General features: G+C 38.7%; 1 protein-coding gene across 1 annotated transcript in view; it reads right to left on the reverse strand.

Annotated features, from left to right (window-relative positions):
• The window catches only part of cpne4.L (copine IV L homeolog), a 198,815-nt gene that overhangs the window by 13,498 nt on the left and 160,639 nt on the right, over nt 1-24,678 (reverse strand). The window contains exons 9-12 of the mRNA XM_041566046.1: nt 24,335-24,421; nt 21,842-21,901; nt 12,656-12,789; nt 50-104 (exon numbers count right to left, since the gene is read on the reverse strand). Coding sequence (XP_041421980.1) covers nt 50-104; nt 12,656-12,789; nt 21,842-21,901; nt 24,335-24,421 — 336 coding nt within the window. The remainder of the gene's footprint in view (nt 1-49; nt 105-12,655; nt 12,790-21,841; nt 21,902-24,334; nt 24,422-24,678) is intronic.

The following is a 24,678-nucleotide window of genomic DNA, read 5'->3' on the forward strand; positions in this document are numbered from 1 at the left end:
AGACATTCTTACGTAGCACTAAAATGCAGAGAAAATACCGATAACCCACCTTGAAATCTGGAGGTATTCTGGCACCAAAACCATAGACTGGAAACATTTTATCACTAAAATAAAAGAATAAAAAGTAATTGCATTGTTGGGTAATTTAATAAGCAGTTTCTTGATATAATATAAATGTGTTTCCCATTAACTTATTCCAATAAAGGTAATGCAATTTATGTTTTTTATGAATTCTTGTCAAGCTGGGAATTAAGAAACTGATAAACCTGTTATCTTAAAGATGTCTGTAGGACTAATTAGTTAAAAGTTTGTGAGCACTGATGTTTCTTGTTCCACATATGCCTTGTAATGACCAACAGTATGACCTGAACTGCATTTATACTGAACTTGCAATGGTGGGATGAACTCATCTAATGTCTAGTAGTGATGGGTGAATAAATTCGCCAGACACGAATTTGCGACGAATTTCCACGTTTTGCCACAAACAAACTAGTTCACAAAACTGCGGCGACAATTTGCCGTCAAAAAAATCCGGCGCTTCAAATAGAAATTGATGCACGTCAAAATTGTCAGGCACATAAAAATTGTCACACGTCAAAATTATTCAGACGCCCATTGACTTCAATGCGTTTCGCAAATCTTTCGCAGTTTCGCAAGTTATATGCTGTTTTGCAAAGTTCTGAGTAAATTCGCAAATCTTTTTGCCCAATTTCTCAAATTATTCAGCAAAGCAAAACTACACAGATTTGGCCATCACTAATGTCTAACAATGTTACACCTGGACAGTGTCTTACTAGATATTTTATGTATGTATAAGTACAGTATATAAAAGTACACTACATAAAAGGACAAATCACATAATACAATAAATATACCCAGTACACAGAGCTTATATAAGGACCCAGTGCTTAAATGCTTTGTGGTAAGAGAGACAGTAGGAAGGAGGTCCCTGCCCTGTAGAGCTTACAGTCTAAGTGGGTGGGTGGCTAATATACAGGCACAAATTGGAGGGGAAAAGTGCACAAGGTAAAGGCTTTGTCCAGTAGGTAACAGGACTAGACTAATGTTCTAGTGCTAAAAAAGGTAGACTCAGGGATAGAATTCCAGAGGTAAGGAGCAGCAAGATAGAAAGACGAGAGGTGGCAGTGGATGTTGATGGTGTTAAAAGAAGCTGGCTCTGAGAGGAGTGGAGGAGACGTACAGAAACTAAGGCTTTTATTGAAGCATTAATAGAACACATGACAACAATAACAGTAAATTATTATTTTCCCATTTGTGGATTTCTCCATTCCTTTATACAGCTGGATTATTTAACCAGCAAAAATCACGTGAAGACTTTACACTACCCTTAAAACTTCACCTGTTACTAGGCTGTCAATGTGCATACATGAGTAGTCAGCCTCCCTGGTAGCTGGTTTAATTTTGCTATTGTAAAAAGTTTATTGTAAAGGTTTTTATTTAACGTTTTCTTTAGACAACAACACGTACACAAAAACTTGCATTGCTATGACCATATAAATATGGTTCTGGGTCCCATAGTCTACTTTCGTAGGATGAGGCCATTGTGTTAGGTGTTAGGGATCCAAACTGGGAGGTTAATGCATGGCGTAGTTGGAGATATCGGAATAGCTGTATATTGGGTTGATTTAATCACATTCTTAATTGAGCCAGGGTGGGAAAGGTGCCTTCCAATAATAGGTCTTTCAAATGGCGGACTCCCACTTTGAGCCAGTAGTAAAATTCGGGTAGTCGCATTAAAATTTATAAAATTAGAATTTCTCCAAACTGGTGCATTTGGCCGAAGGTTGGGGTTTTGATTTGTATACTGTTCTAATAGCAAGTGCCCATATTTTCTGGGGGGTTGATAGTACGGGTGGCAATTCACGGAGTAAGTCTTTTTTATATCAGCACACCATACATCAGGGGAACTTTACCACTTAGGTGGCTGGCGCCGGGTCCAATTACATCAGTTGTACTGAAATATTGCTTAGCATCTAAGTGAAGTAAAATTGTTCATACCATATTTTACACACTTTGGCATGGTTCCCCAATTTTTTGTCTCAATGGTGACAATGTAATAAGAAGTATTGAACATAGGCTTGAAGAAGGGCTGGGATAAGGCATTACCTTCTGACACAGGGAGGACCATCTATTAAATGTCAATTATAGTGGTATTAAGTCCCAATAATTTTTTGATGTGCGCTGGGTTTTGTGCAATACCCCAAAGTTTTCGGAGTTGTCAGGCAAAAATCCCAAAAAATCATGAAAATTTGAAATTTGTGATTTTTTTCCCGTAAAGCAAATTTTCAGAAAAATCTAATAATAAATCAGCGTAAAAAACCGAGCGAAGTTTGAAGCAGAAAATATTGAGATAAATTCGGACTTTGTTAAATGTTCGATAGGATCAGCGCGGCTCCCATTGGCTTCTATGGAACCTCGACTGCTTTTACTTGGAGATCTTTTCTATTAGAGGTTTTTACTTTATAAATCTAGAATTTTTAGAGTCTTAAAGAGATACAAAAAATTTTTTTTAGACAAAAAATATGATTCGTAAAAAAAAAAAGAAAATCCAAATGTTAGAAAATAGACCCCTTAGAGGAGAACTAAAGCTTAGGGCACCTATCACCCAAAAAGGGCACCTATCACTTAAATATTGTTTCCCCCACTAGAGTTGCGGGCTGGTTGAGGAAAAAAATGTTTTTCCCAATAAATCCCCCCCCCTCAGTGCTAAGCCACCCACAGCAGGTGCTTGTAGGACACAATAAAAATAAAAAAAAATAAAAAACTATTGTTGCCCAAACCGCAAGTGGGAATAAATTGGTGATAGTTGTCATTTAACAAAGATTTAGGGGCCCATTCACTAAATTCGAGTGAAGGAATAGAAGAAAAAAAACTTTGACTTCAAATCGAACGGTTCGAACTAAAAATCATTCGACTATTCGACCATTCGATAGTCGAAGTACTGTCTCTTTAAGAAAAAACTTCGACCCCCTAGTTCGCCACCTAAAAGCTACCGAAGTCGATGTTAGCCTATGGGGAAGGTCCCCCATAGGCTTTCCAAGTTTTTTCTGATCGAAGGATAATCCTTCGATCGATGGATTAAAATCCTTCGAATCGTTCGATCCAAAGGATTTAATCGTTCAATCGAACGATAATTCCTTCGATCGTTCAATCGAAGGAATTGCGCAAAATCCTTCGACTTCGATATTCAAAGTCGAAGGATTTTAATTCGCCAGTCGAATATCGAGGGTTAATTAACCCTCGATATTCGACCCTTAATACATCTGTCCCTTAATGTAAAATGTTGCACCTCCCTATGTTTTAGGGTTCAGTTTCAATCCCAGGCAACAACAGCTGTATTCAACAATATTCAACAACAATATTCCTCTCTCTCAGAAAGGATTCAAACTCATATGAGACAAACTGTGGTCCATTTGTCTGATATTAACTCCTTTGGATTACCGTCTCTGCTGAAGACTGTAGACAGAAATGTTTTCACTGTTGTTATATGAGAAACAAATGCAATTTCAGGCCATTTACTGTTATAGTCTATCAAGGTTATAGCAAATCTACAGTCTATAGGAGCATCTGTAATTTCATCTGTTAGAGTCCCAAACTCACAGGTAACAACCAGCTCTCTCAAAGCTGCTACAAATTGTTCTGTGTATTCACCATTATGTTGTCCACATTGGGGAATTTATATCTTTCAGCAACCACATTTACTCTTGGCATGAAAAAGTTCTTTATAGCAGTAAGTACAGTTTCATAAGTATCATCAGGTAATGGTAATGTATAGAATATACGCTGTCCCTCTGCTCCCATGCAGTGAATAAGTAAAGCACGCTTTCTAGCAGCAGAAATCTCCCCTTGGTCAGCAGCAATAATGTAATTTTCAAACATACGGATCCAAGCAGTAAAAGGTATGGTAGGCTCACCAGGGTTTGGAAGAAAAGGTGCAGGCTGCTGCAGAGGTAGAAGAACCATCTCGTCATCAATTTGTTATGTTTTGGGTAGCCGAGGATGAGGAGAGTATAACAATATTTTATATACTGAACTTATTGCACCAGCCTAAAGTTTCTGCTTCTCAATAACAGCAATGATCCAGGACTTGTCACAGGGGGTCACCATCTTGGAAAGTCTCTGTGACACTCACATGCTCAGTGGGCTCTGAGCAGCTGTTGAGAAGCTAAGCTTAGGGGTTGTGGCAAATGTACAAATAGAAAATGAGGTTTGTCTGTAATATAAGCTGATACTACAAGGCTGATTATTACATTTGATGCTAATAACACTGGTTTCTGTGCTGCCATGTCGTAAATTACCGGTATTAATTATTAATCAGCCTTATATTGTGACAATTTTATTCTATGTATACTGTATATTGTGAGTGGGTCCCTAAGCAGTGACCCACTCACAGCAGCACAGAGCATGTGCAGTGAATCAGCAGAAAAGAAGATTGGGAGCTACTGGGGCATCTTTGGAGACACAGATCTTTACTGCTAAAGGGCTGTGGTTGCCTTGGGCTGTTACAGAAGCTCAAAACATAATGTACAACATTTATAGCATACTTATTTAGTTATGCTTTAGTTCTCCTTTAAACTGAGTTTAAAGATTAAATAAGCATGCAAACGTTTCCTGACTTGCCTTGCATTGCTTCACTGTTCTCTTTAGTATTCACTCTGCCACTAGCATTTATTTGAATTCTGCAGTTATATTCTGGCTGGCTCTTGGTCTTGTGTGTGAATAACAGTACATTTGGGAATCCAAATCAATGTCAAACATATTTAACTACATCCATACTTACCATGATATCTCACTCATATTCACTCATATCAAAGCATTGCAAATTAAGGAATTATGCAGTCAGGCAAAAGAAGCAGTACTGTACATTTGATGTGAATAGAGTGTTCAGTGCTGAAGAAACCAATGCATTCTGATACTTTAGACAGACAACAATGGTTATAAACATTTGTTGTCTATTAATGTTCTGTGCTTTGAATTAGTTTATTAAAAATATCCAAGATCAATAAGGAACAGAAATGAGTAATTGTAGAAAACTGCCCATGACATTTTTTTTCCAGTACTTGCCACAAGCCTTTGTAAACCACAAAGGAGCATAGGAATCAATGCTAAATGGATAGGAAGCATGTGTAAATTAGCAGTTTCCAATGCTACACACATAATAGTTTATTAGGGTCTAATTGCCATAAGGTGAGATGTTTAGATAAGTCTCTGCACAGTCTGTTGGGACTTAGAACATGCTGACTAGAAAACTCTCATACATGCAATTAAGTTTCATATCTTGTTAATGAGATCAGGGAATGTCCATGCACTTGAGAATTCTAATTTCTAATAGGCTACTCTCTAATAGTTTCTTAATGCTGGGGGAATAGTAAGAAAAACACGTAGGGTTTTGCTCCTGTTTTGCAAGAGGTAAAAATGACCTCAGTTTTCTACAAAAACAAACTCTTGATAAAAATTAAAGGTTAAAAACAAATAAATGATTATGTTGTTAAAAATACTGCATAGTTGCCCATCATAAGTGTACTGGGAGACAACACTTAGGGGCAGATTTACTAAGCTTGAGTGAATAGTTCAAATCCAAAAATATTCGAATTTCGAAGTAATTTTTTGGGTACTTCGACCATCGAATTTGATCGAATTCGATCGAATCGAATGATTCGAACGATTCAAAGTAAAAATCGTTCGGCCATTCGATAATCGAAGCACTGTCTCTTTAAAAAATCCTTCGACTCAATACTTGGCCAAATAAAAGCTAACTAATTAAATGTTAGCCTATGGGGACATTGTAGATAGGTTTTCGGCACTTTTCATGATCGAATAAAAATCATTCAATCGATCGCTTAAAATTCTTCTTCGTTCTATTCCAAATATTTTATCGTTCAATAAAAAATTCTTATTTGATCATTCAATCGAACCGTTTGCGCTAAAATGCATTGAATTCGATATTCGAATTCGAAGGATTTTACTTCGAGGGTCGAATTCGAGGGTTTTTTAACCCTCGAAATTCGACCCTTGATAAATCTGCCCCCTAAGTATTGTTGCTTAAAAACAAATATAACAAACAAGAGAAAGTTGTGCTCACCACTAATTTTTAAAACCATTAGGCGGGGGTGCAATGAGGCTGTGACCACAAAATACATATAGACAAATACAAGAGTCCTCTGCACTCAACCCATTATCAATATATTTAAGACAGAGACATTTTGTGCATACTGCTACTGAAAAATGCCTTACCCTTTAAACAAAACAGGGATTGTTTGTCCATATATTGCAATATATTTAAGCTGGCCAACTACGTCAAAGTCATCCCATATCTGGCCAGTCCTACACTCAATTTTATCTGATTCATTAAGAATTCTATTGCTTCATTATACATTTTACAAAGGGACTAGGTTTTACCTGCAACTTACTTGCTGCTTTCAAAGTAAACCTCCGAGTATGGAGTTTTTTAAAGGGTAAGGCATTTTTTAGTAGCAGTATGCACAAAATGTCGCTGTCTTAAATATATTGATAATGGGTTGTGTGCAGAGGACTCTTGTATTTAAAAAATAATACACCCAGAGGGCTAAGGGCTTTAGGTATAACCCTGACACAATTCTACAGTAATGCAGTCCTGAGCTGACCACATTGTTCTCTGAAATACAGTTAGTACAAGTACTAGTTTTTTCTATGGTCTGTTGTGTTTTATTTGCTTCACGCAGGGTTTCTCAGTGATAATCTGCTCAGAGGTTTGACCGGTTAACCAGTCAATGTATTTTGTACAGTATATGGCTTCAAATGTGAAGGTTTAAAGGCTGACCTTGACATATTGTGATGCTAGCCAAAGAAAGTAAAGCTACCCAGTCAATACCCCGTGCTCTGGATTGTTAATCTGATCCCTGGATAGAGAGCAAAATGATAAAAAGCAAGTGTCAGTTTCATTATTAGCTCAATGCTATTAGAAATGTTGATCATTGCAGATGGCACATGTATTTATTGGACGCAAGTCTCTCTTCATATCAATATAAGCGCTGAGTTATAACAAAGCCATTCCTTCTGATGTAGATATTAAAACTGAAGGCATATTGTGGTTTTAACTGACAGCTCAGTATGTCAAAACATCCAAGTAAATACATGCAGAATTTCCTGTTGTAATACGTTATTCATTTGTGTGAAATGCTCATCATTCAAAGTGTTAATTTTACTTGTCATTCATCTTATTTTTAACTGAAATCCATACTTTAATACCAACTATTAAAAATATGTTTATTTTCTTTCCCGGAACGTTTTCGCCAACCTGTTCTATGTAGTCAGTTGATTATTTCATTTGTTCCTGTACTAGGTTATAGTAAAAAGGGCTAAAGGGCTCATTTATGAACTCAAACGCAAATGAACTGAACAGTAAAATAGTGTTCCTCTGCAACTTGAGTTGAGTGCATATTCTCCCACGCAGCTTGCTCTGATGAAATGAGTTCAATAATGCACATACATGAAAATCAACTCACAGTATTTCAATCTTCACTGTAGAAAATGCATTAACTGTGTCCCTTATAACGGCTCATGAGCATAGTAGAGGGTTTTCTGATCAGGACAACATTTCAAAAGAGAGATGTAGGCTTAAGCCTATGAGTAAGTGCCCCAGCAGGCACACTTTAGGTCTTGTTCTTATGTCCTAATAAATTTTTCAATTTTTTAACTGATTGATTCATTATTGTTGGAGGTACTCACATCTCGCTTTTGAAATGTTGTCTTGGACTTTCACCCTGGGACTGGGGTGAATTGTGAGTATATCCTCCAAAATTAACTTAATATTTGTTTTTGAATTATTAATTATTTTGGAGTAGTACCTATTTATATATATATATTCTTGGCATTGGCACATACCCTATTACTATACATTGTTTCAGGTTTTCTGATCAGTACATTTGGAGCCAAGGAACCTGACACATCTTTGCACTACAATGAGGAGCTACATTATAAGTACAAGTCTGTATTTGGGATCTGATCAGCAAGTGCCCTGACTGTGCTTTAGTACCCAGTGGCATGATTTTCTCTTTGAAACATAAGTTTCATACCCTATGCACTACTGCTTCTCTTTTTCTTTCATTTTTCATTTCTTTTGAATTTCACACCATCTGCATTTCCCCCCATCTCTCTCAGTTGAAATTTTATATACCTGTAGGGACCCATAGGGTTAATGTGCCCCTATGGCTATAAATCCCTACACTTCCTGATCTCCCTAGTTGCTGGGCAGATGCTCATGTAGAAAGTTGTAATTTACATATCCCAGTTATTGGCCAAGAGGCCTTGTGCCCACTTCCTGTCACACTTTGGTATAGTGAGTGAGAAGTGGTGGATTTTCCCCTTTGGCTTCTGGTTGCTGACCCAGCTTTATGTTTCCAGGGAGCCTGGGTACACCAAGGCCCAGTAAAGCCTTTCTGCCATAGAGGGAGCAGGGACCCCGTAAATGAGACCAGTTAGAGATAGGATACTACCTTTCTAGGAGAGTAAGATAGGTAAGTTAAGTAGCAAGAGCAGCTTGGCTCCAACAAGGAGGGATAGTAAGGAGGTAGCTCTCCTCTCAGGCTAGACTGGTCTGTAGTATAGGGACACAGCCTAGTAGGGAATTAGGGCTAGTGAGTTCCCTGATCCATTGTGTGGGGATACATGTCAAGTTGCTGAGATCCTGAGGGTGTACCTATCCAGGTGTTACACTGTTGCCTCGGGAAGTTCCACTGTACTGACTCTTAGGGACATGTAGTCATGTCATGATTATCTGCTGTGGCCTCTGATTGTAAGTACCAAACCTGTGGATCATTTGTCTTGGACAAATAAACTGTTCTATTTTAGTTGCAAGAACCTCCGGGTGCCCTTGTACTTTATCTTTCAGGCACAGTAGCTGATGGGAGTTGTAGTTGTACTACACCATACCTAAATTTCTTCCATTTTGTGAAGGCCCATCCTGGTGTGTTAGAGTCCAATGTAACACATGCTCTGTGCCTATAGCTGGAATTAACCCTTTTTTTGCTTAAATAGCCCAAAAACCTGTTATATAGCCTTGGTCATTTTCTCTATTTTCTTGACCACTTGCTCTGCCTTTTTGATGCTCCATGAATTATCAGTTCATAGACAATTGAGAATCACTAGTAATTCTTTTCAGCTGTTGCTCGTCCCTTTAGGTTGTTCTTGTAAGCAGGGCCCACTTTTATTAATTAAATACTGACACAGTCCTAAGAAAATACACAGGAATGTTTCGCTATTACTAAAGAGTTGCAGCACCTAAATATTATTACCCAAAAGTCCCTTAAAGCCGTCCCCATCCCAGCGATACGTAAATGAGTTGTCACTTCAAAATGGCTAAAGGCTCCTTTGCAGAGGGGTCAATCATTCTAGGCTGGAGGGAGCATGATGCTTCCATAGGCTGGAGTACTGTTTTCATTTGTAATTAGCCTGTAAAAGGATTGTGCCACCCCAGATATGTAGGAAGTAAGTATGGCTTTTAGCCATGTAAGAAGTAAATATCTCTGGGCTGGGGTGGGCATTGGGGGACTTTTGGATTTCACTTTAAGCTGGGAAGAGAATTTGAACTTTGGTTTGAGATATTTATTTGTTCTCTTTGAGAAAGGTGCACAGGAGCAAAGAAAGGTTTATTCAGATTGTCTGCATCCACAAAGGCTGAAGTTTGTTTCATATAGAAAAGGGATTTCATTCTTGCAGCCTAGGAACAGTAAAACCTGCCGCTTTCGGCTTTTCCTCAACTTGAAAATTGATTTCACACAGCAGTACATTATGTAATCCCTGCAAAGTATATTTAGTCAACAGACCAAAAACAGAGCCAGTCTGTATTTACAGTATCAAAAATACATACTAACATGAAAACAAACCAAGCAAAATGGGTTTCTCACATCAGTTCATACAAAGATATATTAATAGGATCAAGCATATCATCAATAGTATTTGTACCTTGATAGAGAACTGGCTAAAAGATAGACTACAAAGAGTGGTTTCAAATGGAACATTTTCTAATTGGACCAGTGTTGTTAGTGGAGTACCGCAGGGCTCTGTACTAGGTCCCTTGCTTTTCAACTTGTTTATTAATGACCTGGAGGTGGGCATTGAAAGTACTGTTTCTATTTTTGCAGATGATACTAAATTGTGCAGAACTATAGGTTCCATGCAGGATGCTGCCACTTTGCAAAGTGATCTGTCTAAACTGGAAAACTGGGCAGCAAACTGGAAAATGAGGTTCAATGTTGATAAATGCAAGGTTATACACTTTGGCAAAAATAATATAAATGCAAGTTATACACTAAATGGCAGTGTGTTGGGAGTTTCCTTAAAGGAGAAGGATCTAGGGGTCTTTGTAGATAACACATTGTCTAATTCTGGGCAGTATCATTCTGTGGCCACTAAAGCAAATAAAGTTCTGTCTTGCATAAAAAAGGGCATTAACTCAAGGGATGAAAACATAATTATGCCTCTTTATAGGTCCCTGGTAAGGCCTCATCTGGAGTATGCAGTGCAGTTTTGGACTCCAGTCCTTAAGGGAGATATAAATGAGCTGGAGAGAGTGCAGAGACATGCAACTAAATTGGTTAGAGGGATGGAAGACTTAAATTATGAGGGTAGACTGTCAAGGTTGGGGTTGTTTTCTCTGGAAAAAAGGCGCTTGCGAGGGGACATGATTACACTTTACAAGTACATTAGAGGACATTATAGACAAATAGCAGGGGACCTTTTTACCCATAAAGTGGATCACCGTACCAGAGGCCACCCCTTTAGACTAGAAGAAAAGAACTTTCAATTGAAGCAACGTAGGGGGTTCTTCACAGTCAGGACAGTGAGGTTGTGGAATGCACTGCCGGGTGATGTTGTGATGGCTGATTCAGTTAATACCTTTAAGAATGGCTTGGATGATTTTTTGGACAGACATAATATCAATACTAAGCTCTATAGTTAGTATAGGTATGGGTATATAGAATTTAATTAAAAGTAGGGAGGGGTGTGTGTATGGAGGCTGGGATTTCTTTATGCTTATTTTGTTGTTGTTATGTTACTTGTTTAGTCAAAAGTACTCAGGAACAAAACACAATTTTATAACAGAACAGTACTTAAAGAAAAATATGAATACAGATGAAGCCACTTGGATTTGTGAGATAAATGCGTCATGACTCATGGTTAATTGAAGAAACTGCGTTATCTAAAGTCATCTTAACTCATTTAATGCATTTAACCTTTCCATTAGCATACCAAAGCACCATTGTGAACAATGGTGAATGCTTTAATTAGATGGGATGTTGTGACTCAGTTTTCTGTGTTAAATGAGATAAATGGGATATCTGTGTTTAGTTATTCTGTGTCAAACAGACAAACCAAAGTGGCTGCATCTGTACATTGCTATACCTGGAATTATCAACTCACATATTGTCTTTATACTCTACATCCTCTACTGAATGCTAACTAGTCAAAGAGCAAGTACTTATTTAAATGCTTCTGGAACACAATGTCCAGTCTCACTGTGATTCATATCTGTGTTATTTTATTTGATTCAGCCTTATGTCATTGTATACATCTACCAAAGTACAATGCACTGTATAAATGAGACAACATTACTTATTTCCAATCACTTGATGCTCACAATAAAGCCATAAAAATGCCAAACACAGTGGGGTTTCTTTATGAACACTGGGCAAATTTGCCCATGGGCAGTAACTCGTGGTGACCAATTAAATGCTTGCATTCAACTTAATCATGGTTTCTTTGCCAGTTATCAAAGTGTATGTTTTATTTTACGCTGCCTGATTTGATGCTGTTATTTTACACCACTTGCATAATCCATTAAAGTAAATGGGAAAAATTAAAGGGGCAAGTAAGTTCTGGTGGAAGTCACTCTGGAAAAAAATGCGTGATGGATAAATCATATATTTTACCATAGCATTTCAAGTTGCTGCTTACGGTTGCTGAAAATAATTACACAGTTTTTTTTATGCGGCTACGTGTTATGAATTTAATTGCCGTTTTTTTACATAGCATGATAAATAGCCCCCACACAAAAAAAAACATACCCTAGTGACTTTTATACTGAGCCTCTTGGACCTACATTTATTACATAAAATCATTACTTTAGCATGAGAATTGTTTGAGGATTCTAAAAATGACTGAAAATTAAGTGTGATACTTCACATCTTGTTTTTCATTAAACTGTGTACTTTTGACCATCATGAAATAGAGAACTTATCTTTTGTATGACTTTCCTTTGAGCCTGAGTATCACAACACTAACATTAGTAATAAATCATTATAAATGGAGCCAGGCCCGGATTTGTGGAAAGGCCACCAAGGCCCGGGCCTATGGCGGCTGGATTTTAGGGGCGGCATGCTGCCCAACCACACCCACATTGGTTCAAAAACCCTGGGGTTCTGCAGGAGATACAATAGTTTTTTACATTTCCTGTGCTCCAATCCCCATTGCGCTGGTCCCCATGATGAAAATTTGAGTGAATAAAAGGGAGGGGAGAGGGGTGACGAACGAGAGCAGGCCTAGGGGTGCCCGCTATGTAAATCCGGCCCTGTATGGAGGTTCACAAAGGTCTCTGGACAGAGTATACAATTCCAGAAACATGTAAATACCCAGCATTTATATCAATGTATTTTACCTGTCATAGTCTTGGCATATTTCTCCCACAGCAACAAGGGCTTTTAGGTACTCATTTGGCTGGTAGGGATGGATGTAATGCAGAGAGCAGCTGTTTCGAGGATCACCGTTGGATGCAGTAAAATCAATAGCTACCTATGGAAAACAAACATTGTACTTATTAAGCCAGAGATGTGTATCATTTAGTGATGGGCGAATTGTCACCGGCGTTGGAATTGTCGCAGCAATCTTGCAAATTTATTTGCCAGCGGCGAAACATGGAAATTCGCTGTGAATTTGCGACTGGTGAATAAATTCGCCCATTACTAGTATTATGTAATGAAGTTCAAGGTGGTCATGCAATTATATTTTAAGGTGGTTATTTGCTAAAACTTTAAAAAACCCAACTTGACTCCTTTCCACAAATTGGAGCGACAGTGCCAATTCGTATCATACGAAAACTAGACTTTATCGAATTATCGATTGGTTTGGGATGAATTTTTAGCAGCTTTGGGGTATGATAAATTTCAAAAAATTCGAGATTTTATTTTTCTATGAAAAATTCGATTTTCCCCCTTAAAACCTTGACCACAAAAAAATCAAATTTTAATAAATGGGCCCCTAAATCATTACATCATTACATTAACTTTTTTTCATTCCATTATTAACAGTCACCAGGGGAACAAAATTAATAAGCATGCTGGCCCCAATTAACAGATTGGGGCCAAAGATTTTTATCATTTTGAATCATATTGCAACACATGCTTAATTCTATTAAATATCTACATTATGAATAACTGAATATGTCCTATTTAGCGTGACATTTTGACCATGGAACCCTTACTAATTAGGGAGTCCTTTACGTTACTGAGAAAGAAAAATCTAAGGACTGTCAAGCCTCACATAACACACACCCAGCATGATAGACGAAAACACCCATTAAAAGGTTCAGATCTGGAATGTTAAAAGAGCAGTCATATTGACTGTTTTCTTCTAACAAAAGGGCCATGCTTTAGAAATATTTTAAGAAAAATGGTGCATCAGTAGTGGCTTTACTAGTTATTATAACTAAGAACTGCAAGAGTACTATAGAGAAAACAAAGGAACCAGCAGGGTAGCACAGAAGCACTCATTAGAGCTTCACATTAACAGAAATGCCATTGCCTTCAGCTCCCAACTCTTTGATATTTCTTTTTTCTATCTACACCCTTTATACCGCAGCAGCTGCTTATCTTTTTGGAAATGACACGTTTGTTTTTCTTATAAAAAGCATAAAACACATTGAGCCAGATTCACTAAACAGTGCTTAGAATAGTTCCTTATACCTGGCATTATAATAACCAATTAATTTTTTGGTGTTATTATTGACTGGGGAGAAAATTACCTTAAAAGTATTGTTATTGCTATATTCAGTAGAGCCATATTAAAACATAAAACTGATACCAGATCAGACCTGGCATGAGACAGGAAAAAATATTGTAGTAAAATGCAACCAAGATGCAAGCAACTCACATGTATATATAGCTATATATGTGTCTGTGCAATGGCAGGGGAACATTATCAGTACAGACATGAAGGGGCAGATTTATCAAGGGTCGAATTTCGAAGTGGAAAATACTTTGAAATTCGACCATGGAATTGAATACTAAGAAATTGGAAGTCGAATTCGTAGGATTTCTTTGCATCGTACGATCGTATTACGAACGTACTTCGAATCATACGTTTCGAACGATTTTATCGTACAATCGTACGATTTTCCTTTGAATACAAAAAACGTAGAAATATGCTCTGGAAGGTCCCCATAGTCTAACATAACACTTCGGCAGGATTGAAGTATTGAAGTCGAAGTTTTTTTTAAAGAGACAGTACTTTGATTATCGAATGGTCGAATAGACAAACGATTTTACTTTGAATCGAAGGTCGAAGTCGTAGTAGCCTATTCGATGGTCAAAGTATCCAAAAAAACTTCAAATTTCGAATTTTTTAACTTTAAAAATTCCCTCGATTTCCCTTCGACCCTTGATAAATCTGCCCCGAAGTGTGCTCACACCAGATCACAGCTTTTGCTTATACAACCACACAATGATAATAACTTAAATTCAGAACAAAAGCACACAGACAAAATTTACACATAATATTAGGGTTGGTCCAGCTCTATTAGGGTTTGAAGTCTCTTTGAAGTCTTAATGAAATGGCTGTTTTTTTGTAAAGAGGCCTGAAGCTGTAGTCCCATTGTGCCATGAATAACCTGAACCTGTATATAATAAACATACACAGGCATGGAATCAGTTATCTGGAAACCCATTATCCAGAAAGGTCCAAATAGACTCCATTTTAATCAAAACATTTTTTTCTCTATAGTATTAAAAAAGTACTGTGTACTTTATCATAACAATGATTAAGTAATCCTTACGGGAGTCAAAACCTATTGGGTTTATTTAATATTTAAATAATTTTTTTGTAAACAAGTTGGTTGGAACAATCCCTTATCCAGAAAGGTGCGGAGCATTCTGGATAACAGGTCACATACCTGTATATATATATATTGTGGTGAGGTCACTACTAGGATACCTGGGAAAGTCCAGGACGGAGCTTATTTATGCCCCAGGTTCCTAACAGAGTGGTTCCGGGACTGCTAGTCCAGCCCGGGTGTTTTGAGTTGTCCTGAGGTAACTCAAGTGGTTAATTAAACAGGCAGCTCAAGCCAGAGTGGAGAGTTCCTGGCTGGGGAAAAGACACAGGAAAGCTGCCTGTGTGAGAGGGACTGAAATCACCAAAAAGGTTTGGGATTGTATATCTTCCTGTATGTTCTTTGTTTTGGGGAGACAGGCGGTAGGCCTTCTCCTGGTTAGTTAGGAAAACTGACCTGTATTAGTTAGAAGCCCATTAAGTGGCAAGGATTTTATTTTGAATTGTTTGTTTTGTTTATTATTTTTCTGCAAGAGACCATAAACTGCCAGCAAGAGACTATACTCTCATGAGTTGTGCTTGTGCCATGGGCTGTGTTACCCCAGGAAAACTGATCCCAGCTACCCAAACTCTTACATATGGTGGAGGGTGCTCTGGCACAAAATAAAGCAACAAAAGGCAGTATAATATTGCAGAGACTGTGAATTAAAGGGGTAGTTATCCCATAAGAACTGTGCAGCATGGAGGAGATTGTGAAACAGTTAATGCTGTCTAATGCCACCCAGCAACAGGCACAGCAGCAAGCGGAAGCCCGCCATAAGGAGCTGGTCCTACAGTTGCAGCAACAGACAATGGTTCAACAACAGGCACAGCAACAGCAGATGATGGCCATGTTTAAAAAGCTGGCAGAAGATGCAGAGGAAGACCGGCAGGTACTGACAGGATTGGTCCAACAGTTGGCACAGAGACCCCAGGAGCCACCTGCAGTAGTACATAGCAATGTACCCAAAATCAATGTAAGCCGCTTCCTCCAAAAGATGACATCAGAGGATGATCCGGAGGCATATCTCACTACATTTGAGCGGACCGCCGAAAGAGAGGGTTGGTTTAAAGAGCAGTGGGCAGGTCTTTTGGCACCCCTGCTAACCGGTGAATTGCAAAAAGCATATTTTGATCTTGACTCTGTTACTGCCAAGGATTATGAGAAACTGAAAAAAGAGATTCTGGCCCGCCTTGGCGTTACCCTGGCGCTTCGTGCCCAACGTGTATACAGCTGGGCTTATCACCCGGAGAAGCCTCCACGCTCCCAGATGTTTGACCTGATCCACCTGGTGAAAAAATGGTTGCAGCCAGAGTCCTTGACTGGACCTGAGATTATTGATAGGGTGGTACTGGATCGCTACCTGAGGTCCCTTCCTGTTGCCCTGCGCAAATGGGTGACCCATGGAGACCCTAAAACTGCAGATGACCTTGTGGAGTTAGTGGAAAGGTACTTTGCCGCTGAGAACTTTGGCACCCCTCCCGCATCGTTCCGGGCTCCACACCTGAAAGGGAGGTACACCCTGGCAACGGGTAAGACTGTTCATGGGGACACGGGTGGTGGTAAAAGTAAATCACCCTTAAAGGGAGAGAATTTTGGCAAAAACCCGGGAGGTTGGCAATCTAAAACTGGAAAGTCTGAGACTCTTAGGTTTAATTCCGAGACTGTTAAATGTTTCCGTTGCCTTGATTTTGGTCATATTGCAGCAAATTGCCCTTTGCTTGATGATCCCATGCAATGTAATTTTTCTTCCAGGAATAGACGCCAGTCCATGTTTGCTACGGTTGCCTGCACTGCGGTGCCGGTTCAGGAAAAGCAAATGTGTAAAGTGAGTGTGAATGGGAAACAATTGCTTGCATTGCTAGACTCCGGTAGTCTAGTCACTTTGGTAAAGTTAGACTCCGTAGGCCCTGTTAAGTTCCAGTCAAAAAGGGTTGGTGTGGTTTGTATTCATGGTGACACACGGGAGTATCCTGTGGCAACCCTAAAGTTTAAAACGGGCCTTGGTACAGTGACTTACTCTGCAGGGGTAGTACCACACCTGTTGCATGATGCAATAATTGGGAGGGATTTTCCCCAGTTTTGGGATCTCTGGAATCAATCAGTTTCTCCCTGCTCTGATGCAGTGGTTGAAGGACCTGTGCCCATAGAAAATTCAGAACTAACAGGTTCAGAGGATTCTCCTCAGGAAACCCCAGCTTTCCCTTTCTCTGTATTAGCAGGAGACTTGGAGGACCCTGAAGATGGTCAAAACCCTAGTGGGGAAACCAGTGAGTCGGGTATTATTGACAGTGTTGTGGATTTCTCTGATTTGAATGTACACAAAGAGAATTTCGGTACAGAACAGTTAAAAGACCCTGACCTTATAAAAGCTAGAGAAAATGTGAAAATAATTGACGGGGAACCTATTGAGCCAGGGCTCAGGTTATCCTATCCTCACATTGCTTTAAAAGGGGATCTACTGTACCAAGTATCAAAAAAAATCAAATGAGGTGATTGAACAATTAGTGGTACCCAAACCATACAGAAAAATGGTGTTGGATCTTGCCCATGGTCATGTAATGGGGGGACATTTGGGTGTGAAAAAAACTACCGAAAGAGTTTTGCAGAGATTCTTTTGGCCTGGTGTATATCAGCAGGTAAAGGATTACTGTGAGTCCTGTCCTGTTTGACAAATTTCCACTCCAAGGCCACATTTTCGTAGTCCCTTAATCCCATTACCAATTATTGAAATACCCTTTGAGCGAATAGCCATGGATCTGGTGGGCCCTTTGTTAAAATCTGCCCGGGGTCACCAATATATCTTAGTGATCATGGACTATGCCACTCGCTATCCGGAAGCTATTCCTTTGCGCAACACTTCTGCTAAAACCATTTCCAAAGAATTGCTTCATGTGTTCAGTAGGGTTGGGATCCCTAAAGAAATCCTCACCGATCAGGGTACCCCTTTCATGTCCAGAGTACCCCTTTCATGTCCAGAGTAACTAAGGAACTCTGTAAATTGTTTAAAATTTCACAATTGCGAACCTCTGTCTACCACCCTCAGACAGATGGTCTTGTGGAACGTTTTAACAAGACCCTAAAAAGTATGTTGAAAAAGGTAGTGGACAAAGATGGGAAAGATTGGGATTGCCTTTTACCCTATCTTATGTTTGCTATTAGGGAAGTTCCCCAATCCTCTACAGGTTATTCTCCATTTGAGTTACTCTATGGGAGACATCCTAGGGGGCTCTTAGACATAGCTAAGGAAACCTGGGAAGGGGAAGTGACACCCCACAGGAGTGTAATTGAACACATATCACAAATGCAAGACAGAATTGCTTCAATTATGCCCATTGTAAGAGAAAACTTGGCCCAAGCCCAGGCTGCCCAACAAAGGATATACAACCGTAATGCTAAAATACGTGTCTTTTCACCTGGAGACAGAGTACTAGTTTTGGTCCCCACGGTGGAGAGTAAGTTCCTTGCAAAATGGCAGGGACCCTTTGAAATAATTGAGAGAGTTGGGGAGGTAAATTACAAGGTACACCAACCTGGCAAGAGGAAGCCAGAACAAATTTATCATGTTAATTTACTTAAACCCTGGAAAGACAGGGTATCATTAATTGCAGTACCAGCCTATGCTGTTTCTAAGGACACTCACGAGGCCCATCTGGTCCCTGAGGTTACCATTGCAGAAACTTTGTCCACCTCCCAAAAACAGGAGGTAAAAGAATTCTTAATGAGGAATAGGGATACTTTCTCTGACCTCCCAGGAAAGACTCCCGTTGTTGAGCATGAGATTGTAACCGAGCCAGGAGTGCGTGTTAAACTCAAACCCTATAGGATTCCCATAGCTAGACGAAAAGCTGTGGCTGATGAAGTGGCAAAAATTCTTGACTTAGGGGTAATTGAAGAGTCCAATAGTGACTGGTCTAGCCCGATTGTTCTTGTTCCTAAGCCAGATGGTAGCTGGCGGTTCTGTAATGATTTTCGCAAGCTTAATTCAGTATCCAAGTTTGACACTTACCCAATGCCTAGGGTAGACGAGCTCATAGACAGGCTGGGTACTGCTCGTTATCTGACAACGTTAGATTTAACAAAAGGGTATTGGCAGATACCATTATCGGAACAGGCCAAGGAAAAAACTGCTTTTGTCACTCCAGGCGGTTCTTTCCAGTACAGAGTAATGCCCTTTGGCCTACAAAATGCCCCTGCCACGTTTCAAAGAGCCATGGATAGAATATTAAGACCTCACCAACAGTATGCGGCTGCATATTTAGATGATGTGGTGATACATAGTACAGATTGGGAGTCTCACCTGCACAGAGTTCAGGCTGTGTTGGATTCCCTCCGTAAAGCAGGCCTTACTGCCAACCCCAAGAAATGTGCCATTGGTTTGGAGGAGGCCAAGTATTTAGGTTACACCATTGGCAGAGGTGTGGTAAAACCCCAGGTAAATAAAACAGCAGCCATTCAACAGTGGCCACGCCCTCTTAATAAGAAGCAGGTTCGAGCTTTTCTGGGTATCACTGGCTACTACAGGAGGTTTATTCCTCATTTTGCCACCTTGGCTGCTCCCTTAACAGACTTAACAAAGGGAAAAAACTCTGTCATGGTCAAGTGGTCCCCTGAGGCAGAAAAATCTTTTCAGGCCCTCAAAGATGCGTTATGTGCACAACCAGTCTTGTATTCCCCAGATTTTTCAAATGACTTTGTGGTCCAGACAGATGCATCAGATGTGGGATTAGGGGCAGTATTATCCCAGCTTTATAACGGGGAAGAGCATCCAGTGGTGTACTTAAGCAGGAAGCTCAATGACTGTGAGAGGAAGTATGCCACAATTGAAAAGGAGTGTTTGGCCATAAAATGGGCCCTAGATGCCTTAAGGTATTACCTCTTAGGCAGAAAATTTGACCTTATTACTGACCATGCACCTCTAAAATGGATGGCCCAAAAGAAGGAGACCAATAGACGAGTGAATCGTTGGTTCCTCACGCTGCAGGACTACTGTTTCACGGTGAAACATAGGCCCGGGTCAGAAATGGGCAATGTTGATGCCCTGTCCCGGGTTCATTCCTTTTGGGCCTCAGTTGTTCCAACCATTGGGTTGAAACAAGGAGGGGGGGTATGTGGTGAGGTCACTACTGGAAAGTCCAGGACGGAGCTTATTTATGCCCCAGGTTCCTAACAGAGTGGTTCCGGGACTGCTAGTCCAGCCCGGGTGTTTTGAGTTGTCCTGAGGTAACTCAGGTGGTTAATTAAACAGGCAGCTCAAGCCAGAGTGGAGAGTTCCTGGCTGGGGAAAAGACACAGGAAAGCTGCCTGTGTGAGAGGGACTGAAATCACCAAAAAGGTTTGGGATTGTATATCTTCTTGTATGTTCTTTGTTTTGGGGAGACAGGTGGTAGGCCTTCTCCTGGTTAGTTAGGAAAACTGACCTGTATTAGTTAGAAGCCCATTAAGTGGCAAGGATTTTATTTTGAATTGTTTGTTTTGTTTATTATTTTTCTGCAAGAGACCATAAACTGCCAGCAAGAGACTATACTCTCATGAGTTGTGCTTGTGCCGTGGGCTGTGTTACCCCAGGAAAACTGATCCCAGCTACCCAAACTCTTACATAATATATATATATATATATATATATATATATATATATATATATATATATATATATCCAATGGAAAATGAGAGCACTCGTGGCAACAATTCAGTTCACGCTACTTTTTACTACACATCAGCAAAATCGGATCTGAATTGTTATGTGAGTGCTCTAATTTTCCATTGGATGCATGATTTCTTGGTTAGCACCCGGCTACTAGTACTGAGGAGAGTTGTGTGCCGGTTCCTAGCACTGTTTTTATATATATATATATATATATATATATATATATATATATATATATATATATATATATATATATATATATATATATATATATATATATACACACAGTATATATATACAGTATATAAATATATATACTACAAATGACATAGCATATATTGTTCAGTCTGACAAATGTTTGGTTTGTAATATTATGTAATCTGGACTGGCATATATGTGTGCAAACAAAAAACAATTACTAGCTCTGAAGTATCCCAATTAGGGTTAAATGGTTGGAGGCCAAAACCAACAACTTTACAAAATAGCCCCACATGCAAAAAGTAGTAAAATAAGTACTTAACTTCCCTTTGTGCACAGGCACTACTTCTTGGCCTAGCCTAATAATATGACTAAACTACCTATATACCTAGTGGACTATGACCTATGGAGCAAGCACCGTGAAAAACTAGATAGCACAGAGACTACCATCTCTTAGTCACTTTATTAGAGTGTGCTGAATCATTTAAACCAAAGGCCAATGGGTATTGACCTACAATGGGGTCCACAGGGACTATTTACATAGGCCAGTCTGACTAAGTTTTCAGTCTATGAATTTGCATGACAGATGTTTGTAGGTACAATGTGGCCAAATGAAGTTCTTAACTAATGACTGTGTTGTAAAATATAGACTTTGTTGCTACCTAAAATATACTTGGTTGCGAATGATCTCAATACTGTAGGAACTACTAGTAATATAAGCAGTCATCTATTGTTTCTTTTCTCTGTACATACATCCATTTCTTTTAAGCTCGACAGTCAGATTCTTTTAAAAATGTAGACTGTGTAAAGTTTGCACTTAAACCCACATCCGAAAGGCTGCCCCAGGGCTGTTACAAAACAGCTTATCCGTCATTATTTGTGAATACAGTGAAACAAAAGTATTATGTACTTACTGTAAACTGTATCTGACAGCCACCCATGATGTAGTCTAAAAACGAATGCATCTTGTGGATCTAGAAAAAGCAGCAAAGGCATATTCTGTTTAGTTCATGATCCACATACAATTGCTTACCATATATTTATAGATATTGGAGTTAAAAAAAAACATGTGTCACATGAGGCGGAAAAGCACAGGCCAAGAATCAGCCTCAACGCTGGCATTTGCATTCTTCTTAGCCCTGGGTGTGGGTACACGAGCAGAATTCAGTGAGTGAAATCTGCTACTTTTACCTGGGCAAACACAAAAGTTCTGGGTGCAGACAAAAAAGATAACTAATGCAAGCATTGAAGCTGATTCAGCACCCATGTGGCATTAGCCTTAATTGAATTAATAAAACAAAGCTGTAAAACAGAAAATCAAAATTATTCTATTCATCTTTTATCATCAATACATCTTGTTTTCTGTTCTCCACCAGCAGCATGACAAAGCAAACTACTTGTTATAATTACATTTTTTTTTATCAAGCACAAATATTGCTTTTTACAGTTCATCTATAAATGAATTGTTTTTGTTTGTAAGCTTTTTAACCTACAATATTTCCTGGGAGGCTTTGTGGATATGAAGAATCTGTGCCATAAACAAGAGAAAAAACATATTCCTTTACATAGTCTTACACATTTCAGTCAAGCTGGGTGGCTTTCATAACTGTCTTTTCATTTCTTTTTTCATTTTGGGCTAATGACCCTAACCATTATAGGTGGGTGTGGGAGTACATTCAAAAAATGTAAAGATCTCTGCTTTCAGGAAACTCAAAAACACATGGCCGAACATAATGTAACATTAAAAAGGTAAGTTAAATTAAATAAAATATCTTTGTATGTATTAAATGTATTTTTAACTAAAGACCTTGACTGAGATCAGCAATAATTGTTTTAGAATCTCAACTGTCATAAAAATTACCTCTTCCTAGCAGTAAGGGCAGCTACTGTATTAAGTGTTCCATAGGGTTGTGGGATGTATACAAGACAACCTATAGCTAACTTACAAATAAGGGGTAAATATCACTTATTGATCTCCACACGCACATGTACTGTATGTTGATTAATAATTTTAAGGCAAAATAAACTATTGCTAACAAAGAAATACTTATAACCATATACTCCTTTATGGATAAACTGGAAAGCCTTAGTGTAGAGATACTGTATGTGAACCTTGGTCTCTGTTCTCACAGTGGAGAGCTTAGGGCTTGATAGAAGTATTTGTATGTATATGTCAATTTCCATGTTACATAGCAATAATACCCAATAGTTTTTAAGTTATGTATAAATGTAATTGCTATGGAAAGGAATGTTTGATCATCCCTTGCTCTACTCCTGGTGTGGAAATGAAATATTGTAATATATATGGAATGTGCTCCTGGCTCCTTATATTATATGGCATCTGTAAAGAAAGAGCGTTCCCACCTTAAGTCACAGTCAACAAACTTGCATTTGGATTTTTCAATATCTTCTATAAATTCCATCATGACCCTAACTCCTTTTATAACTCTATTTTATATGGTAAATGCAGCTATTGCAAACAGAATATTAGCCAGTATGCCCTCTTTTCCATTCTTGCCTAATTATTTTCCTCATTGCAAGGCTGTAACAATAGAAATGTATATACTGTACCTACAGATAGTGACAGGGTATTTAAAAGTATAATGTAGGGATAACAAATGTTGAATGTCGCTGTACTTACTGCCACAGGCCTTCCAAGATTTTGTGTGTGTGTGTGGGGTCTGATATATATATATATATATATATATATTCATTCTTATGGGATTTTTAGAATCATATTTATCAATGGGTGAAAGTTATAGGTTACCATTGGATAAATACAATTTTAAGAATTCTATAAAAAGTGAGTGATTTTTTCTGGTGAGCTCTAATCTAACATTTTGATAAATCAGCCCCTAATATAGCTTTTCTTGAACTAATGTATTCTGCTTCCTATGAGCTTGTTTTTTAAAGTTACAAATAGCCATTTAGGTACAAACCACTGTGCTTTTCTTTCACCCTAATCTATGATTCATTATTTTTTTCTCAAATTCTAATCCTGTGAGAAACCAGCCCATATATAAGGAACTAGGGATGCCTTAGAAGCTAAGTATGGCCCTATTTGTTTCTCTAACCCTGTAGGGAATTAAATTGCACATTTTCTGGGTCAGGTCAAAAAAGGGGTTATACAGTATTTATCCATGTGCCGTATATATCGATAGAGATGAAAATGAAAACTAGGCGAGAGATAGATGTCTGACAGTTTAATGAGAAATATATAATAGACCCACTGGCCTATATGCCAAACACAAAGTACAATTACCTATTGTAGATCAAAACAACACACATCTAAGTGACATATAAAGCATTACTTGGAAATGCCTCTTCTAATAATAAATCATTAAATATATATATATTACAAGATAAACTGCTTCTGCTTTTAACGTTTTGGTGGTTTTACACCTTACCTTGCATTGATTGAGAATTACAATTCCTGAATTCTTGTAGTTTTTTTTCTTCGTTTTGTATTTAGGATTTATGCATTCCCATTGCACCTGTAACAAGCACATAAAGCAAAAAGAAAATAAATTAGCAGCAAAACCTTTCGTTACTGGTCTCCCACCAGACACCTTAGTTTGATGTTGCATGACCTGGAAAGAAAGGAATCAGCTATGGCTTTGCTCATGGCTTCTCAGTTATTGATACATGTTAGGTATTTGTGCACCTGTATACTGTTATGTACGATTTATCAAATTGAATACTGGATGCTCTAGTTGGGCTTTTGTTAGGACAAAATGAATGCTAAAAGCTC

The sequence above is a fragment of the Xenopus laevis genome, chromosome 6L (genome assembly GCF_017654675.1).
Source record: "Xenopus laevis strain J_2021 chromosome 6L, Xenopus_laevis_v10.1, whole genome shotgun sequence".
Lineage (NCBI taxonomy): Eukaryota > Metazoa > Chordata > Amphibia > Anura > Pipidae > Xenopus > Xenopus laevis.